This window comes from Pteronotus mesoamericanus, unplaced genomic scaffold (genome assembly GCF_021234165.1).
Source record: "Pteronotus mesoamericanus isolate MK-2021 breed Mesoamerican mustached bat unplaced genomic scaffold, CSHL_Meso_final contig_1242, whole genome shotgun sequence".
NCBI lineage: Eukaryota > Metazoa > Chordata > Mammalia > Chiroptera > Mormoopidae > Pteronotus > Pteronotus mesoamericanus.
The window spans coordinates 196740-213271 of record NW_026555053.1 but is presented as its reverse complement, the minus strand read 5'-3'; the positions used below and the strand labels follow the sequence as shown (position 1 = coordinate 213271).

General features: G+C 53.0%; 1 protein-coding gene across 2 annotated transcripts in view; it reads right to left on the bottom strand.

Annotated features, from left to right (window-relative positions):
* SCAPER (S-phase cyclin A associated protein in the ER) overlaps positions 1-16532 on the bottom strand; it is a 147402-nt gene that overhangs the window by 4464 nt on the left and 126406 nt on the right. For both annotated transcript variants that reach the window (XM_054588695.1, XM_054588704.1), the window contains exons 29-30: positions 15091-15240; positions 571-762 (exon numbers count right to left, since the gene is read on the bottom strand). In XM_054588695.1, coding sequence (XP_054444670.1) covers positions 571-762; positions 15091-15240 — 342 coding nt within the window. The remainder of the gene's footprint in view (positions 1-570; positions 763-15090; positions 15241-16532) is intronic.

Below are 16532 nucleotides of genomic sequence, written 5' to 3'. Positions count from 1 at the left end.
GCAGATGTGGAAACACTGCTCTGCTTTGCGGCAATTCTGTTTCCAGTGCTCTAGGAGCTCACTGGATCAGAAAATAAAGGCCATGATTACAAGTTTTAGATTTTTCTAAAAGCAGTATCACAGGTCTATGTTATACACAAAGATTGTGCGTGTGCGTGTGTGTGTGTCTGTATGAATAATATTTTTAAAACATTTACAAATACACTGAAGTTTTAATTGATCTTTCTTCAGCAATCATTACCTATCCCTTATAGCCAGACTAAACGTAAGATGAAAGGAACCGTTAAAGCCTTAAAGAAGTCTGGCAGTCTTTTAAAAACATTTCCTTGGTGTGGGCTTACTTCATTAACTGGGAAAAATACCGCTGCCTTGAAATCCCCCAACTAGAAATACACAACACTCAACCCCAGTTTTACCATCGCAGTATTTTAGAAATTAATTTCCAAGCACAGAACTATGTGAAATTTCTAAAAGGTAGCGTGGGTCACGGAAATATAGCTGGTCCACTTTTCCTTTCCAACGGCGTCGCTCCCATACACGGCCGGAGAGCTGGGCACAGCACAGAGGTACCTGAATGAACGTGGCCAGCAGAACACAGCTCATCTCCTGCTCCAGGATGATCTTGTTCTGGCGGTTGTTGTAACAGGCGGCGATAAGGGAAGGGAACAGCACCTTGACCAGCCGAGGGTCACTGAAGTACTGGAAGGGCAGCTGGCACAGCTTCTGCAGCACCGTGGGGTGGCGTCCGGACTGCACAATGACCTGGGACAGAGGAGCAACCCGGGTCAACTGCCAACTTGCCCAAGTGTCGGGAAGCACTGGGGAGAAGAGGCTGCAGGGGTGTAAGGAGGAAGAAAGAGCCCTAACCCTTGACCTGAGCTTCATTTAAGTGATATCTGAAAGGAGCAGAAAAGAACGTAATCTCATCTCCTAACTTACGGAAAAGATCCCAAAAGTTCTGCAGCCACTGGAGAGAGGAAGCCTGCGACGTGGACCCTGGACACGCACAGCGGCAACAGTGCACCCAGCACCGCTCTCCCCGGGAGCGGAGCAGCCCTTTCCTGAAAACCTGCCAACAGCTTCCTCAGCAGAAGGACACCCTCTCCTGCAGCCCTGCCCTCTGCAGTCTCCCTGGCCTCGCTCACAGAATATACCGAATGCAGATAAATCCGTTCCGTATGCAGACAAGCCCTGGAGAGAAAAGGGGATTGTAAGGGGAGCGGACAGTTCCAGCCCAGGCTCCAGAAGGTCCCTCCTCCGATCCATACTCCTTATCTGCGTTTCCATCAGTGCCACTGAGTCTAAAAGGAGAATTGTTTAGATAAATGAGACCGTTGTCTTGAAGCAGTCTAGGTTTACAGCTGTGTACATTTTAAGAAACGGGGCAATGCAATTAATGGGCTTGTAGGGAAGCCCTCCTAATTTACTCTGTGAGCCTTCACAATAAAGTAAGAAATGTCAAAATCAGATCTGTTTCAAGTAACCCCGACTAGACAGTTCTAATATGAAAGAGCTGGGTGACCCCACTTCTTGGTATAGGAAGAACCTCACAGAAGGTTAGGAACTCTGTAAAATCTAAGGTCAGGACGGTAAATTGTACTTGGCAAAACAGAATTTTACAGGTACACACCCAGGCAGAACTGCATTCAAATTAAAACCAGAAGGAAAGAATGAAGCAGCAAAGGCAGGAGAAACATAAATTACAGGGATTTACAAGTTTTCAAAGTACTTTTAACAATACTTTAAGAACACACTCTCAGATGATAATGCAGTTTGGTTTAAGAACAAAATCAACAGAGTAATAGTTCACATATTTTAGTTCAATAGCTAAAATGACATCAAAAACCTTCAGAGAATGTTGATAGGGACTTGCTAATACCTTCAAATCCAGCAGGAATTTTAAAGACTCGCAGCACGACCATTCAGCACATGGCTGTGTGCTGCTGCTTCCGACACTGGCTGAGGAAAATACGCCTCATCGACTACTTTATGGATAAAGCATTTACTTAAACCTTTATTTTAATTATTAGCTATAAGTTTTGTAGCACAGCCAAATGATCGCCGCTTTAGAATTCATAAGGATACCATTATTAGAAGTCTCTTCCCCCCATGACAAAAATTAAGGACAAGGTTCGCGATTTGGAACTTAGCTGTTAAAATACTATTATCAGAAGATTCACTAAATTGAAAGTTGCCACATGCGCGGGTCCGGCTGGCACAAGTGCACTGTAATGTCAAGGACAACTCCTGGATCTTGGCCAATGAGCACCGAACAGGAGCACCTGGTGGACCCGCCTGCCCCAGACTCCGGATCTCACTGAGCGGGGGCAGAGCCCTCAGGGGCCTGTCAGTGGCTCCGGGGACAGAGCAGAGCTGCCTGTGGGAGACGGGAATGTGCAGAGGTCACCAGCGGCACAGCGAGATGACCTCCGTGTGCGTCCCTGGACTGTGAATAGACTAATGGACACAGGCAGTCTGGCTGCCCTGGGGGTAAGGAGCTCTACAGGACCAGCCACGACAGACCACCGGGACAGGTCCGCGGCCCCCGGGGGCTGGTGTGAGCCACACCCTCGGCCTCGCTGTGAGGACATCTTGTCAGCGCAGTCTCTCGGCCTTGTTTTACACATCGTGGGGAGACAGGGTTAGGAGGTCCAGGAAGGGGCTAAGCTGGAGCACTGAGACTCGGGCGAGACCACTGCTGGGCGATGCAGGTGGGCTTGCGGGTGCTGGATTAGGCTGAGCACTCCCTTGGGGGCGGGGAAGCGGGGGGTGGGGGGGTGTGCCGACAGCCCGACCTGGACGCTCAGGGCCCTGGGGGGTGAGGCCAAGGGCTCAGCTTCCTCTCGTCCAGGTCCCAAAGGGGCCGAGCACTGCCTTGGACTGCCGAAGCGCTCCAAAGGCAGCAGAAAGTCAGCAGAGTCCTCGTGATGCAGGAACGCCTTGCTGAATGAAAGGAATGTACACAACTTGGGGAAAGCTCAGATTTACAATATGGTGTTTTCTATCTCCTTTCCCAATGGAGCTGTAACTAAATCAATAACTGCTGGTCTGTCACCTTTGTTTATAAAGGTGGGCACCACCCTGAGCCTGGCCAGGCCTCCTGCCTCTCCCTCAGGTTATACAGGCCAACACCAACCTAACGAGTCTTCCCAGAGAGCCCTGCTCCACGCCGGGAGGGGCCTGGCTGGCAGAGATGGCAGGCCGGGGCTGGGGCGGTCCCTCGCACTGAGACCACCTCTGAGTGCGACGTCCACTTTCAGCTAGTTGTGCGGCCTGGGCAAATCGCCCCATGGCTCTGGGTTTGAAGGTGGAGAATTTCTTGAAAAGTAAACTTTTCATTGATGTCCACAATAACCCCTTAAGCCAACAGCTGAATTTTCAAAGTGAACATACCTCTGTTGTCAGCACCCAAAAAGAGAAAGTGAGCATGACCAGAGGTCATTGATCCCCGCCCTGCGCCCTGCCCATCCTCATCTGAGGACATGCTCGATGATTGGGGGAGGGGAGGCAGTGGGAGGGGAGAAAGAGAGGGAGATAAACATTGATTGGTTGTCTCTCTTGTGTGCCCCGACTGGGGACAGCACCTGCCACCCAGGCATGTGCCCTGACTGGTAATCAAACCTTCAGCCTTTCATTTTAAGGGATGACGTTCCAACCAACCGAGCCCTGCTGGCCAGGGCTGGATCTTTGAATATAGTCTCTCTCATTAAAAATGAGATTGCTGTGTTCTGAATTTATAACAAATCATGCAGAAACTCTGACTGTACTGGAACATCAGTACAGGCCTTCCTGGGTCCACTCTTGATCATCCTCTGGAGAGGCTGGGAGCGTGACCCAGTCACTGAAGAGGGCGGCCTTGGTCCCCACCACTTCTTTCTTTAGTATCACTGGGGTCGGGAGAGGGAGAGGCAGGGAGAGATACCCCCACTCCCTCTTCTTTTTGGAACTATTGACAGTTCTGGCACGAAGAGGCTTTAGAACAATGCATCCCACAGCCCAGTGAGCAGACCAGTGGACGTGCCGATTCTTTTGTCTGCTGACCTACGGCTCCTCTCTCTGTGCTTCCCACCAAGTGAAGGGTCACCTGGGCACCCGGCAGAGGGCAGGCGAGGACTCCAGGTGAAGCCAGCAGTCACTGCCTGAGTGAGCCTGAGCTCACTCCCCTGCCTGGCTGCCCGCCAGCCTCTCACACAACCTTTCCAGTCCCGACGAAGATGAGGATGACACTCTGCCATTCCAAACGACGCAACCAACCGACACGCGGGGATTAAACCAGCACAAAAGGCCTTTCTTCAAAACCCTATGCTCTGCTTGGCTCGGTACCAAATATCCAGTTCTTGGCTATGTGCTGGGCTATGCCAAGGGTTTGTTTCAAATTATCAGATGTGAGGACCTGAGCGAGAGGAATGATGGGGCTGGACGCAAGGCTCTGGAGGGAGCACCGTCCGGCGACAGTCTGCAGCCCGCTGCCTGCTGGGTCGTCAGAATCCAGTCTTACCTTTTTGAAATAGATGCTATTGTGTATACTTATAATGTGAATCCTTGATACAGCCCCAGTACTTTCCCCCAGCCGTTCCATTTAAAGAGGAAGAAGAGGAAAGTGAGTTAAGTCTGGGCTGGGCACGAAGCGGGCCCGGGAGAGTGTGCAGCTCACGAGTCTGCAAAGGACCTGCTGCCCTCGCTTCCCGGGATCCGCAGAGCGGCCACCTGTGCAGGCTCTCTCACGTTACACAGACGGAAGCCACGACTCTCCTCGCCCAGAGGGTGCCCTCTCTCCGACTGTGACGGCCTGGAGAGCAGCCAGGATGCAGGAAGTGAGCGGGCGGACAAGCGGCCCATTCATTGCCTGTTTACCGGGCCTCTGTCCGGCCAAGGCTGTGTGCTGTGAGGCACCTGGAACAGGGTGGTGACAGCCAGAGCCACCCCTGCCCTCACAGGGGACGCAGTCTTCCCACGGCACTCGTGTCTGTTCCTCAAAGGGGACCTCTGCAGCCTCCCGCTGTCTACCGACTCACATTGGGAAGCAAGTCTGGTAACAGTGAATCCCTGGTTTTCAACAGTCTCCAGGCTGGTGGCTCCAAGGGGGCAGGGCTACGCCCCTTTAACCCGCCGCCGCACCCCTAGTGCCTGGCGTAGTGCCTAGGACAGCTGCTGACACGTATCAGGTGCTCACTGTCTGGGCAAGGGATGGGCAAGGGCTGAGCTCAGGGTCCCAAACCCACCCCCTCACCAGCACCCCACTGAATCCCAGTCTCTTGGCACTGTGGTCCCGCGAGCAGGGGCAGCGTGGGGGTGCCGCCTCGCCCAGCAAGCCCTGGGAGCTGGCTTGTCACACCTAAGGCCAAACAGTAGTGTCGGTGAGCGTGGCAGGGTGAGCGAAGTCACACAGAATGTGTACAAACAGTTCGCTCTCACCAAGGCAACACCTTGATGCCTATGAATTCTTGTTTTGTTTTTTCCTTTTCTTGTCAGAGACAAGATGTCCTCAACAGAGGGACAAAAATAGGTGTCTAGACGTCTAAATTCATTAAGAGAGACAGCCGAGATAGTCTGTAAATCATAGGAACAAAGCATATTTTTGTAGCAGGGCAGAAACAAAGTCGCTGTTGCATTCCTCCCTCAGAACAGGTCCTGCTACAAAGCTCCGGCGCTGCGGCGACAGCGGCTGGGCGGCCAGGCCAGCGCACATCGCTCCTGACAGGTCTTGTCACACCTGACGCCCAGGTCCGGGCCTGGAGGCCATGCAGAAATGGCCTCATTTACACATCACAGGAGAACCACTTGGAAAACCTGTGCACTAACATTAACCCAGTTCAGATCAGAGAAACACACTGGTAGCCTTTGCTGGCAGGGCAGACGACCCCTCTTCCCTTCTAGGCTGAGTCTGAGACAGGGACCGTGATGGCTGCGCAGGAGGCAGCAGAGCCTCACGGAGGGATGGGCCCGGCCAGGGCCAAGGCCAGAGGCTGAAGCCAGATGCTGGGGCCGGCCTCTCCCAGGCTCTGGAGACCAGGGATCCTAGAGAAACAAGGGCTGAGCGGCTGTTCTGCGCATCCCTCCAGGGAAACTGGGTGAGGCGGCCAGGCTGCGGTTGGAATCACTCGGAATCATTCTCTGCTTCTTCTGGGAAACGGGCTGAGCTGGGGACCAGCGCAAGGATGCAAAGGAGGCTTCTGGGCAGGTCCCTCCTCCAACATCCTTCCGCTCTGGCAGGGAGACTCCTGCTTCAGAGCTGGGCCCTGCTCACAACCTTGGTCCGGCCTGAGGCCCACCCTCCTGTCCTCCACACAGTGTGGTGACTCTGAGACACGTGTTCCTGCCAGCAAGCTGCTGGGGCTCCTCACTGCACAGAGGGTAAGTCCCCAAGATCTTGGCCATCTCGACCTGGGCCTGGCCTGCTTCCTCTCTCAGCTCTACCTCCCAGGTGCCCATCAGAATGAACAGCTCCCATCCTGGACCTGCCAGGCTACTTTGCACCCAAAACCTTTGCTCATGGCCTTTCCTGGGCCAAGAATGTCTCTCCTACTTGCTGCTGGGAAGTGTCCAGTCCCCTCTCAGTATCAGTGCCAGCAGCACCTCCTCTGGGATTAGGGCCAACGGGACCCTCGGGCACACGTCCAGATGTGTTTATTGTCTGTCCCTCCCTCGCCACCCAGACGTGAGCGCAGGGAGGCAGGGACTTTGTGTTTGTTTCCCTGCATCCTGGTGTCTAGGGCAGTGCCTGGACCGTGGACCTCCGCAGCCCTGCGCCGGGGAGCAGGTGAGTCCCACACAGACAGCCCGTGGCCAGGCTGTGGGTTGCATTAGTTCCTGTACCTCCCAGCACGTGGCTTGACACGGGGTGGGCGTTTTGTAAAAGGGATGAATGAGAGAAGGATGAGCAGCAAATGTTCACACGGACACGAAGCTCATGTCCCCCAAATGAGTGACATCCAGTCTCCTGCTCTGCGAGGAAAGAGTCACCTTTACACTGAGGCACAGTCTGAACTCCCTGCAAACGCAGGGTGCAGCAGGGGAGCCTGGCCTACATTATCTCAAACACTTGCCAAATCCTAAAAATCAGATTCTATAATTGGTCAGCACTAAACCCAAAACTACCGTTTGCAGTATAATTTATGTTTGAGAAAGAGTCTGAAGAGCACAGACCGTGGAAATGAAACAGGCTCACATCACCACACATTGGAGGGACCGCTTCATTCCAGGTTTTCTGTACCTGCAGCGTCTGTGTCCCGTCCACCGCGGGGTGGGGGAGCGGGGGGCTGGCCACAGAGATCCCTGGATGACGTGTCAAGAGCATAACCCTGTGCCGTCGGCCAGGAGCATCTTCTGCTCCCTACACCTGTACAGATGTTACATTTAAATATGGTAAAAAAAAAAAAAAAAAGGCCTTAGGGTATTTTTTTCTTAAACAAAACATGCCACCTTCAAACGCTTCCGTAGTAGCTATTCCGATTGTTTAATCCAGGTTAAGGGAATTTACCGTTGCCTGCGTGGGCGTGACACTGGAAAGATTATGGCCATTACAGACTAACAGGATGTGTGCGCAGGGTAGGGCGTGGGTCGGTGGAAGACTACCACGCATGATGTCTCAGCACGCAGACATTCCGCGGGGCTTGCGACTTTTCCTGCGAGAACAACGGGTGCCCCGCCTTCTTCCCTGGAGCCTCTGGGTGGCGTGGGCAGCAGGGCGACCCCCAGTGGTGCTGAGGTGCAGGGCCTTTCCAGTCACCTCCTCACAGCAGAAGGGAGCGCGGGTGCGTTCCACAGAGACCTTATGGGCTCCCCAGCACTGGTCTATGACAATGTTATTTAATGATGAAAATATAATCGTAGTGCAGTCTCTTTGTAGTTCAGTTTACTGCTTTCTCAAGTGAAATAAATGGTCTCTCAGATTTCTCCGGCTTTCATCTCTCTGCTCTGAGTACAGTAGGATAAGGTTTCAATTAAGGCCCATTAAGTGTTCCGAGTGATTCATGTCAGGCGTTTTTCCCAGCGTCTTTTCCTAACGCGATCTCAGAGCACCGTCTCTGTGGGGTTTTCAGTACAGCAGAGGCCCATCCAGGCAGAATTACTTGGGTGTGAGGTCTGCCTTCCTCCCACTTCTGCAGCCCATGGGGGTGAGTGGAGACCCCCCACCTCGCCCCACCGCTATCATCCCGACAAGCATCTGGTCATCACCAGTCAGTGTGTCCCACTCAACAAGGCGTGAGCCCGGGACGGGGGCTGGCAGCGGGGCCGCAGCAGCGCACTCAGGGGCAGCCCAGGGAGCCTGGCAGGCAGCAGACAGGCAGAGGTCTCCCCAGAGCCGCCACAGCAGGGACACACGGGCGGCAGCGAAGGCTCTGGGGGGCGACAGCCAGTGTCGGGGCTGAAAGGTGGACACCGCACACTGTTTCCCACTATGAGCGGGGAGCCTGCAGGGAGACAGGGACGACTGCAGTGACGTCACTGAAGCAGTATCTGTTCTGGCCCAGACTGTGCACCGGCAGGTGTCATCGTATGTTATGGGTGCGAAGTGGCACCTGGCAGGTAACTGCTCTGCGCGGACGGCACAGTCGTGAGTGGGACGGCCAGGAGAAAACGGGAGCCACCTGGGCCCGGAGCCCAGGCGCCTCCCTCTCCCCCAGCCAGAGCAGCACCTCCAGCACCTGAGAGCAGAGACCAGCCCGCCAGCCGCCGGGATGGGTGCCCAGACGAGGCGCGCAGCAACCGCGGAAAGAACGAAGGTTCCCAAAGGGGTTTCAGCAAAATCCTTTAAAATGCTCTCAGGAAACTCTCTATTAAAACGAATACTATGGTGATTTGGGGTCTTCAGGTGTAGACTCTCCCTTGATGTGCTTTCTGAGAGTGGGACATACCAGTCAAAAGCTTTTTTCTTTTTAAAATCCCCGTCAGAGTCAGTCAGAGGAGATCTGCTGTGACAACGCCACCCAGCGCATGAGCACAGACCCCAAAGGCACTGATGCTCACAACTAGGGGCAGCGTCGGGACCTCTGTGACGGCGAAGCGTTCTGTCTTCACAACAGCCCTGTGAGCTGGGCTTTCTTGCCTCTAGTTCCTCCTGGGAAAGTGACTGACACTACGAACTACCTGCCCATTCATCACTGTCCCCGCCCCCCCGCCCGCTCGCCCCAACTCTGAGGGGACGGGACATGACCCATGACCCCACGTAGCACTGTTTTCTCAAAACAGGGTTTGCAAACATTAAACAGAATTTCCTTTGGTTCTCTGAACTACTGGCTCCAGCAAAACCAAACTAACAAGTTTCTTTTAGAATAGATTCAAAGATAAATAACTTATAGTGCCAAAGAAACGGCTCTTAAATTTTTAGCTACAAGGCAGTTCAGAAGGTTTGGTCCGTGAAACAGAAGTGCTGTGTCTTCCAGATTCTGGGGTCGTTTTAACCTTTCCTGCAATACTTTTCCGAAGGTGTGATATATAATCTTAACATCCAGTCATTCATTCAACAAGTATTTACCAGGTCATTGCGACATGTGGGGCAGTACTTTCCACGTGAGGAACTGAGGCTGAGAAGGGAAGGGTGGTTGATGTGTACAGCCTGTGCACCGCACCACTGTGTGACTCGGGTGTGCTGTTTGGCTGGGGTGTCAGGGAGAAAGGAAGGGGCGGCAGCTGCGCCCCCAGGCTCCGAGTCAGGCCCTGCGCTGTCCCACACAAGCACCTGGGGGATCGTGGCAGCAGGCCCCTCTCACAGGTGGGGACCCTCAGGCTGCATGTTCAGTAACCTGACCAAGGTCGTAGTTTTGGGACAGAGTGGAGGGATCTGCAAGCCCGCTGGTTTCAGAGCCCACGCTCCCGTCCTCTGTGGCAGCTGGCGAGTGGTACCATCAGAGATCAAGTTCCCACCCTCAGCCACAGACTCTCTCTGCATGTGCATCCGGCCAGGGCCCCCTCGATTGCCGTGGTGGGTCCACTCGCAGGAGGGCCCGTGGGAACACGGCGGGTCAGCGTGGCGCCAACGTCCCTTTCCCCGCTGGGCCCCTCCGCACCCTGACCCGTGCTGGTCCCGGGGCACGGTTCCTGATCGCCGCACAGCTGCTCTGCGCAGGCAAAGAGGTACCTGATGTGAGCACGTGGTACTTCAAACTACCCTCAAGGTGGAAAACTCACCAAAGAGATGAGGAAGTAAAAAGTGTCTTACTTGGATTCTGTGAGATGGGTGACTTTTACCATAACCAGCCAAAACTGCAACATGGCCAATGTCTCTATTCTAACACCAGGCAGGTCACTGACTGAAAGTCTTAAAATAAATGTGTGAGCAGAAGTTATTTTTAATTAGGAAATTTATTGTTCTACTTTGGGGGAAAAAATCCCACATTTTTCTTTGGTGCTGTAATATTGAAAGTAACTCCAAAATGGCTGTAGTGCTGAAATTCTTGGGCTCTTCCTTAGGCATGATACGTATTTATTTTACCAAAGGCACTGCATTTGTCACACAGAGAAAACACAGAAGACTGAGTGCCAGGGTGAGGCCTGCAGACGGGCGGCTGCGCTCCCCGCGAGGGCAGAAGGCTGGCTCTGGCCATTCCCAGTGGCTGCCATTCACAGGGGCCGGGGGCCGGGCCGGGGAGTTTACCCAACGTGCGTGGCCGAGGCCCCTCTTCCTTAGAGAACAGCAGACGGCAAAGGAAGAGTGTCTGAGCGGGAGCCAGGCTGCCTCTGAAGCTCTCCACGCTGGAATTGGGCTCTACTCCCGAGCGCCCACGTGCACGCGTGGGAACAGCCCTGCTTCCGCTGCAGGGAAACAGCCGAGGTGGGGACGACATACAGAGTTTGGGGATGTTTGGTCAATTAATGTTTGGGTTTTCTTACTCAATCACCAAATTACAAAAGACCTGGAAAAAGCCTGTCACACCGCTCAGATCTCGTCTCCAGAGCCTCCCTGTCCAGCTCACTCGTCGGCCTGATTTCTCCGGAGCCTGCAGGGGCCTCTGGTACGTGCGGAGCAGATGGTTACGCGACAGGCGCGGACTGCTCCACAGAGGAGCTGACGTGGGTGGCAGGCCAAAGGGACCCTTCCCTTCACCTCTCCTAAGAGACAGCTGCAATCTATGGGTCCTTTGTACATGAAAAAGTCAGTCACTCCCTAAATGAGTATGCAGAGGTGCTTATTCCCCACACAGCCATATGCAGTATCATTTGTCACTGGAGCTAATTTAATTATCAGGCCACATTTAATTATCCAATATAAAATGTAAATAAAGTGAAAGGCTCACAGCACATACTAAATATGTTCATTGTAATAATTAAATGGGAACAAACTTAGAAAGAATCCTGAAAGTGCCATAAAATACAAGGAAGCCTTTGATGTAACACATTTCCATTAGAAAGAGCAGCCCCCCTACAGGGCGGAGACAGGGCCCTCCCTCAGGGGCAGTCTGTCCTTGCTCCAGGTTTGCTTCCTGAGGTCGCGTGGCATCAAGAAACTCTGTCCGCCATCCAGTTAATGGCCTGAAGGGGGTGCCATCCTTTATGCACAGCAGTGGCCTCCTAACAGCGTGGAGCTCAGGACGCCCTGTCTTACAGAGACCCACGTTGCTTCCCCACAGGAAATAAGGACCCTCCTGCGGCCGCCCCGGCCAGCAGACCCAAGGGGCTTCTGAGTGATGACGGAGAAACACTGCATGAGCTCAGCATTATGACCTCCGCTGAAATTCTTCTGATTTAGAGAAAGCGGCCAAATAAATTCACTTTCATGAGAACAGAGGTGAGGTGGGGGCCCTGCTGTCCTGCTGGGCAACCCGTTTTCCTTCCTGAGCCTGTCTCTCCCTCTCTAACGGAGGAACCAGTCCTTGGAGGCGAAGGCTGCACCGTCTGTGACGGCATCTGGGATGAGAGCTCGCAACTGCACTTACTACACATCCTCTGCAAACACTTGACAAATTACTGGGGGGGGGGGGGGTAAAGGAAATTTAATGAAACAAGATTTTAGAATGAAAATAAACAATCAGCTTTTTAGTTCAGAAGCCCCCCGCCCCGTTCTCCAGGGACAGGAGCACTATCATCTTAGCCGGTGCGAGGCCGCTCCCCGTCCTGCTCCTTAACGCGGCTGAGAGGGCCAGGCCAGCCCCGTGTGCAGGCTGAACAGCCGTGGCTCCAGGTGGCATCCCAGGGCCAGGAGGCTGACACCTCACCTGGAAGCCTGTTAACAGGGGAGCCAAGGTGTATTTGGCTTTAAGGACGAGCGGCCGCGGAGTGGCTCGGGGAGCCATCTGGGGTGAGAGAACCTGGAGCAGCACAGGAGGCTGTGAAAACCCACGAGATGCGTGGAGCCCCCAGATCAGAACGCTGGCCTGGCTGCGGCGCCAGTGTGAGTCTTTAAAATATCACCGAGCTCACGGGGGAGATCATTTAAGTGCCATCCAATTAAAAACATTTTTTGTGGTAAATATATATAACATGGAACTTGCCATTCTAACCATTTTTAAGCCTGCGATTCAGTGGCATTAAGAACACATTCACAACACTGGGCACCCCCCCAACTATCCACCTCCAAAATCAATCTGCCTCTCAGAACGGTGGCAATGCTGAAGCCCCAGAGGGAAATCGAATTCCCTGAGATCACTCAGGCCGTGGCGGAGCCAGGGTTGGGGCTGGGGCCTTGTTTCCCAGACCGTGGTTCGGCTGGTGCTCACAGAACACTCTCATTCCCACCTTCCCAGAACCTCCGTGTCTCCTCGCCCAGGCGGACAGGCACGTCCCAGAGCTGCAGAATGGCAGCTTCTCAGTGTGCTGTCTGGGTGACGGGCACCACCCTCTACACCTGCTCCCCTCCCCGCCGCCAAGATATGCCTGAGATCACCAGCAGTCAGGGCTTCTGACTCCTGATTTCCTTAAGCAACGTGCACTGAAATGAAACATACACGGGTTGGGCTTTGCAGGACTTGGGTTCTAGTCCTGGTCCCAGCAGATCTACGCCACCTCAGGCCTGGCTTCTACTCTCTGAACCCCGATTCCTCTCCTGTCTATGAAGCAGGGTGATTCCTGCACTTACAGCCTCGCTGAAGGGCTAATGGGGTCCAAGAGACAACAGGTGGGGATAATGTCGTCAAGAATTCTACAACTATCAGGCGCTATGCTTACCAACATCATCTCCAAAAGGTGTATTTGACACTCACTACCATTTATACCAATTTCTGATTTCTTCTGTTTTTATCCTATTTGTTCTGCTCAGAGACCAAGGCATTTCAGCAGCTGCCTCAGGGCTGAATGGCCTTCCCCTGACCGTCCCCAAATCAGAAGTGGATGTCCAGGTTAGAGTTCAATCCTTCTGGGGGGCAAAGGGTGGAAATAGAATGTCTGGGCTTTTCCCACCTTTCTGACTCCTTCCTCACAATGAGCTCCCTTCCCAACAATTACCTCCAAACTCCGCCTGGACAGCCGCCGGGTCTCTGTCCCCCCACGCTGGTTACTTAATCGGTGTTTTCTTGTCCCCGCATGCTCACGCGGTGCCACGCCACGAGGCCCAGGTGGGTTCTCACATGGCCCCCTGCAGACACCTACCCCCCAAATCCCACTTGCCATTCTCTTGGGCGAGCCTGAGACACGCAGAGTGAGCGCTTTACTGCCAGGAGACGGTGAGTCTGCGATCCAGCAGCAGCAGCAGCACTCTCTGAGATCCCACACAATTCGAAGTTCAGTGGTTCATCACAACAGAGTTAAGGTTTAAGTGCAGTTTGAAACTCTCCCTAAACTAGGCTACACTGGAGAAAATGCAGGTGCAACGGAGCCAGGAGGCCTGAAGGGGGAGCCCTCAGCCACCACCACTCTACATCAAGCAAAGACAGACCCTGCATTTCCCGCAGGAAGTGACCCTACTACCCAGAAAGAGGGAGGAAGGTTTTCTCCTCACCCAGCAACACAGCAGCCAATGGGAAGCTTGCAACTGGGCCAAGCAGCCCCCCACCCTGAGCTCTCGCTCTCCTCCAGTGGACTTTTCTTCAAGCTCCCCTCTCGGCCTCCTCCCTTTTCTCCGTGAAGGAAGGTTCCTCTCCTTTGCTTGTGGGACTTACCTGTGGTTTCTGGCTACAACGTGCTTGTCCAGAGGAGCAATCCTCTGCTAGTCCCAAACAAATTTTGGCTGGTAAAATAACTAGCAGTTTTATTTTTAAGGTTGACAGAACTGAACTTTTTGCTATAGACTGTCCACAGCAAAACATCACACACACACACACACACACAAATCACTCGCCTCTTTCTAAGTGCAGTAGGTATCACGATAAGGTGGTAAAGAACTTAGACCAGGAACGGTCAGGTCGCCCATGAGCTGTGTACAGACGCAGACACTGGCGCTGAGGGGCGCAGCGAACGGCCCTGATGTGAGGCTGGGCGTGTGACGCGGGGCAGGGGCGTGCAGTGCAGCGGCACCCACCGAGGGGCGGCGGCGGGCGGAGGGTGCCACCTTCCGGTCGTAAGATAATAAAGACAGAGAAATGAGGCTGTCAGCAATTACTACTTGATATGTCAGTTATGCCATAACTCTGGTTTTAAAAATAAAGTGAAATACGGCACCTTATTTGTTTATTTTTCACAAGATCTGTGCCACAGATCTTCCCACTTCTTAAAGCAGCAGAATCCCTTCTACAGAAGATATCTTGCTCAAGAACCAAATAGTCAAAAGAGTTAAAAGCAAACCACTTCAGTGACTCAACGGGAAGAGCCCCAAGTCCTGCCTTCTCAGGCTCCCCTCCAACACCACCTGGCAGTGTCTATCCACCCAGGCAGAGGCCAGAAGCTGTGTCAAAACACCTGATTCTAGTAACTCTTACAAAGTGACCCGAGTAGAAAGATGCACTTTACTTCGTCAAAACAAAAAAGTATAGGGATACAGCATCGGTATCCATGTGGTAAGGGAGCATCGGTGTGGCTTAAGACTATTCTATAAAAATATTTTATTTTTACAGCTGTAAGAGGAGGCCTAGTGTTCATCTAGTGCTAATCAAAGCTCTCTGGAGAGGAGAAGCCACAGCCTCCCACACTCCCCTGGCGCCTGTGCAGGGCCCCCCGCAGGGCAGAGGGGCCCCCTCGGCGCCGGGGCAGCGGTCTCAGGGCCTTTCCGCGGCCTCTTACCTGGTTATCTGGGTGGTTGACAGTGAAGTAGCCCACGCAGACGATGACCTCATGAAGGAGGCTTTCACAGGAGACTTGGCTGCAGTGGCCCAGGAGAGAGCTGGCAATGTGCCGGAACGCAAGGGACAAGCCTTCGGCCCCTACAATGGACTGGCAAAGACAAGGAGCCGTCAGAACCCCTGCCCAGGGGAGCCAGGGCTGCCGGGCACCAGGCGAGGCCGGGCCCTATGTGCTTTCTGTCCCAGTGCTGGGAACACAGACGACGCTGAATGGTTCAGCGTGGGGGTTGCAGGGCTAACAAACGATCGTAATAAATGCAACATTTAACCTGAAAAAGGACAGAAAATAGAGCACCGCTGACCAAGTGCCTGTGCTACGTAGATCAAGGCACCTAAGGCATGATTATTTCTTCTATTTTTAGTAAGTTATTTTTTTCTCATTGTACAAATAGCCTCACTGTGAAAAAAATTGGAAAAATATCAAAATACTATAATTTTACCTGTAACTCTACCATTTAGCTAACTTCCAATGCCTTTTTCCCTGAAGGAGAAAATAATTTCTTTTACACAGGGACACAAAGACAATTCTCATTATTTACTTGTGTTCAAATGGGAAAGAAACATAATTATTATTCAAATAAACAGCTCCATAAACCCAAGGTCCCCAAAAGAATTTTTAACCACCCAGGTTAAAGTTTCCACCTAGGTTATTCGGTTCAAAAACCCAATAACCACCCATCGGCCCACCCCCCTGAAACACAAACCATGAAGCCCCCAGCTCCGAGGCTTCCGGGGCCCTCTGTGCAGACAGGCACTGGGCTGCGGGTGGGGGGCACGCGGGAGGAGGGCCCCGGTCTGTCTGTGCAGCTCAGAGCTTCTATTTACTAAACATGTCAAACAGACAGAGCGACAGGAGGGCAAAGGGGAGAGGCGAGCCGCAGAGGCGCTGCCGGCCCGCGCTGAGGGCCGCCTCTCACACTCATCTCTTGGTGTGAGCTCTTGGCCGGCTTGACGCAGGTCGGGTATGTGGCGGCGTGGAAGGTTCAATGAATGCACTTTGCTTAACAGTGGGAGGAACACAGTCCTTTTAGTGAGTATTGTTCAAACAAAATTACTGCTAAATTTAAGGGTGTTTTCTGTTTCAGGTTCACTGTCCTGAGATAAAGTGTTTTTCAGGCCCCAGAGAGACTTCAGGAGGGCTTTGCTCCTTTAAATCAAGTAGTGACACCTTCTCAGCTCAGCCCTTATTTAATTAGTTGTGTCCAGCATGCTGTGACCCAGTGCCCTCTGTTTAACCTTCACTGATAAGAGCAGGTCAAGGGGCATGGAAGTTTGAATATAAAAATTAAACCAATTTTTCAAGGAACCTATATTTCCTCTTTAGCCAGAATTAATTGCCTGGTCAGTACATTGATTTGTTTCTTGAGACCGCCTTCAATTGTA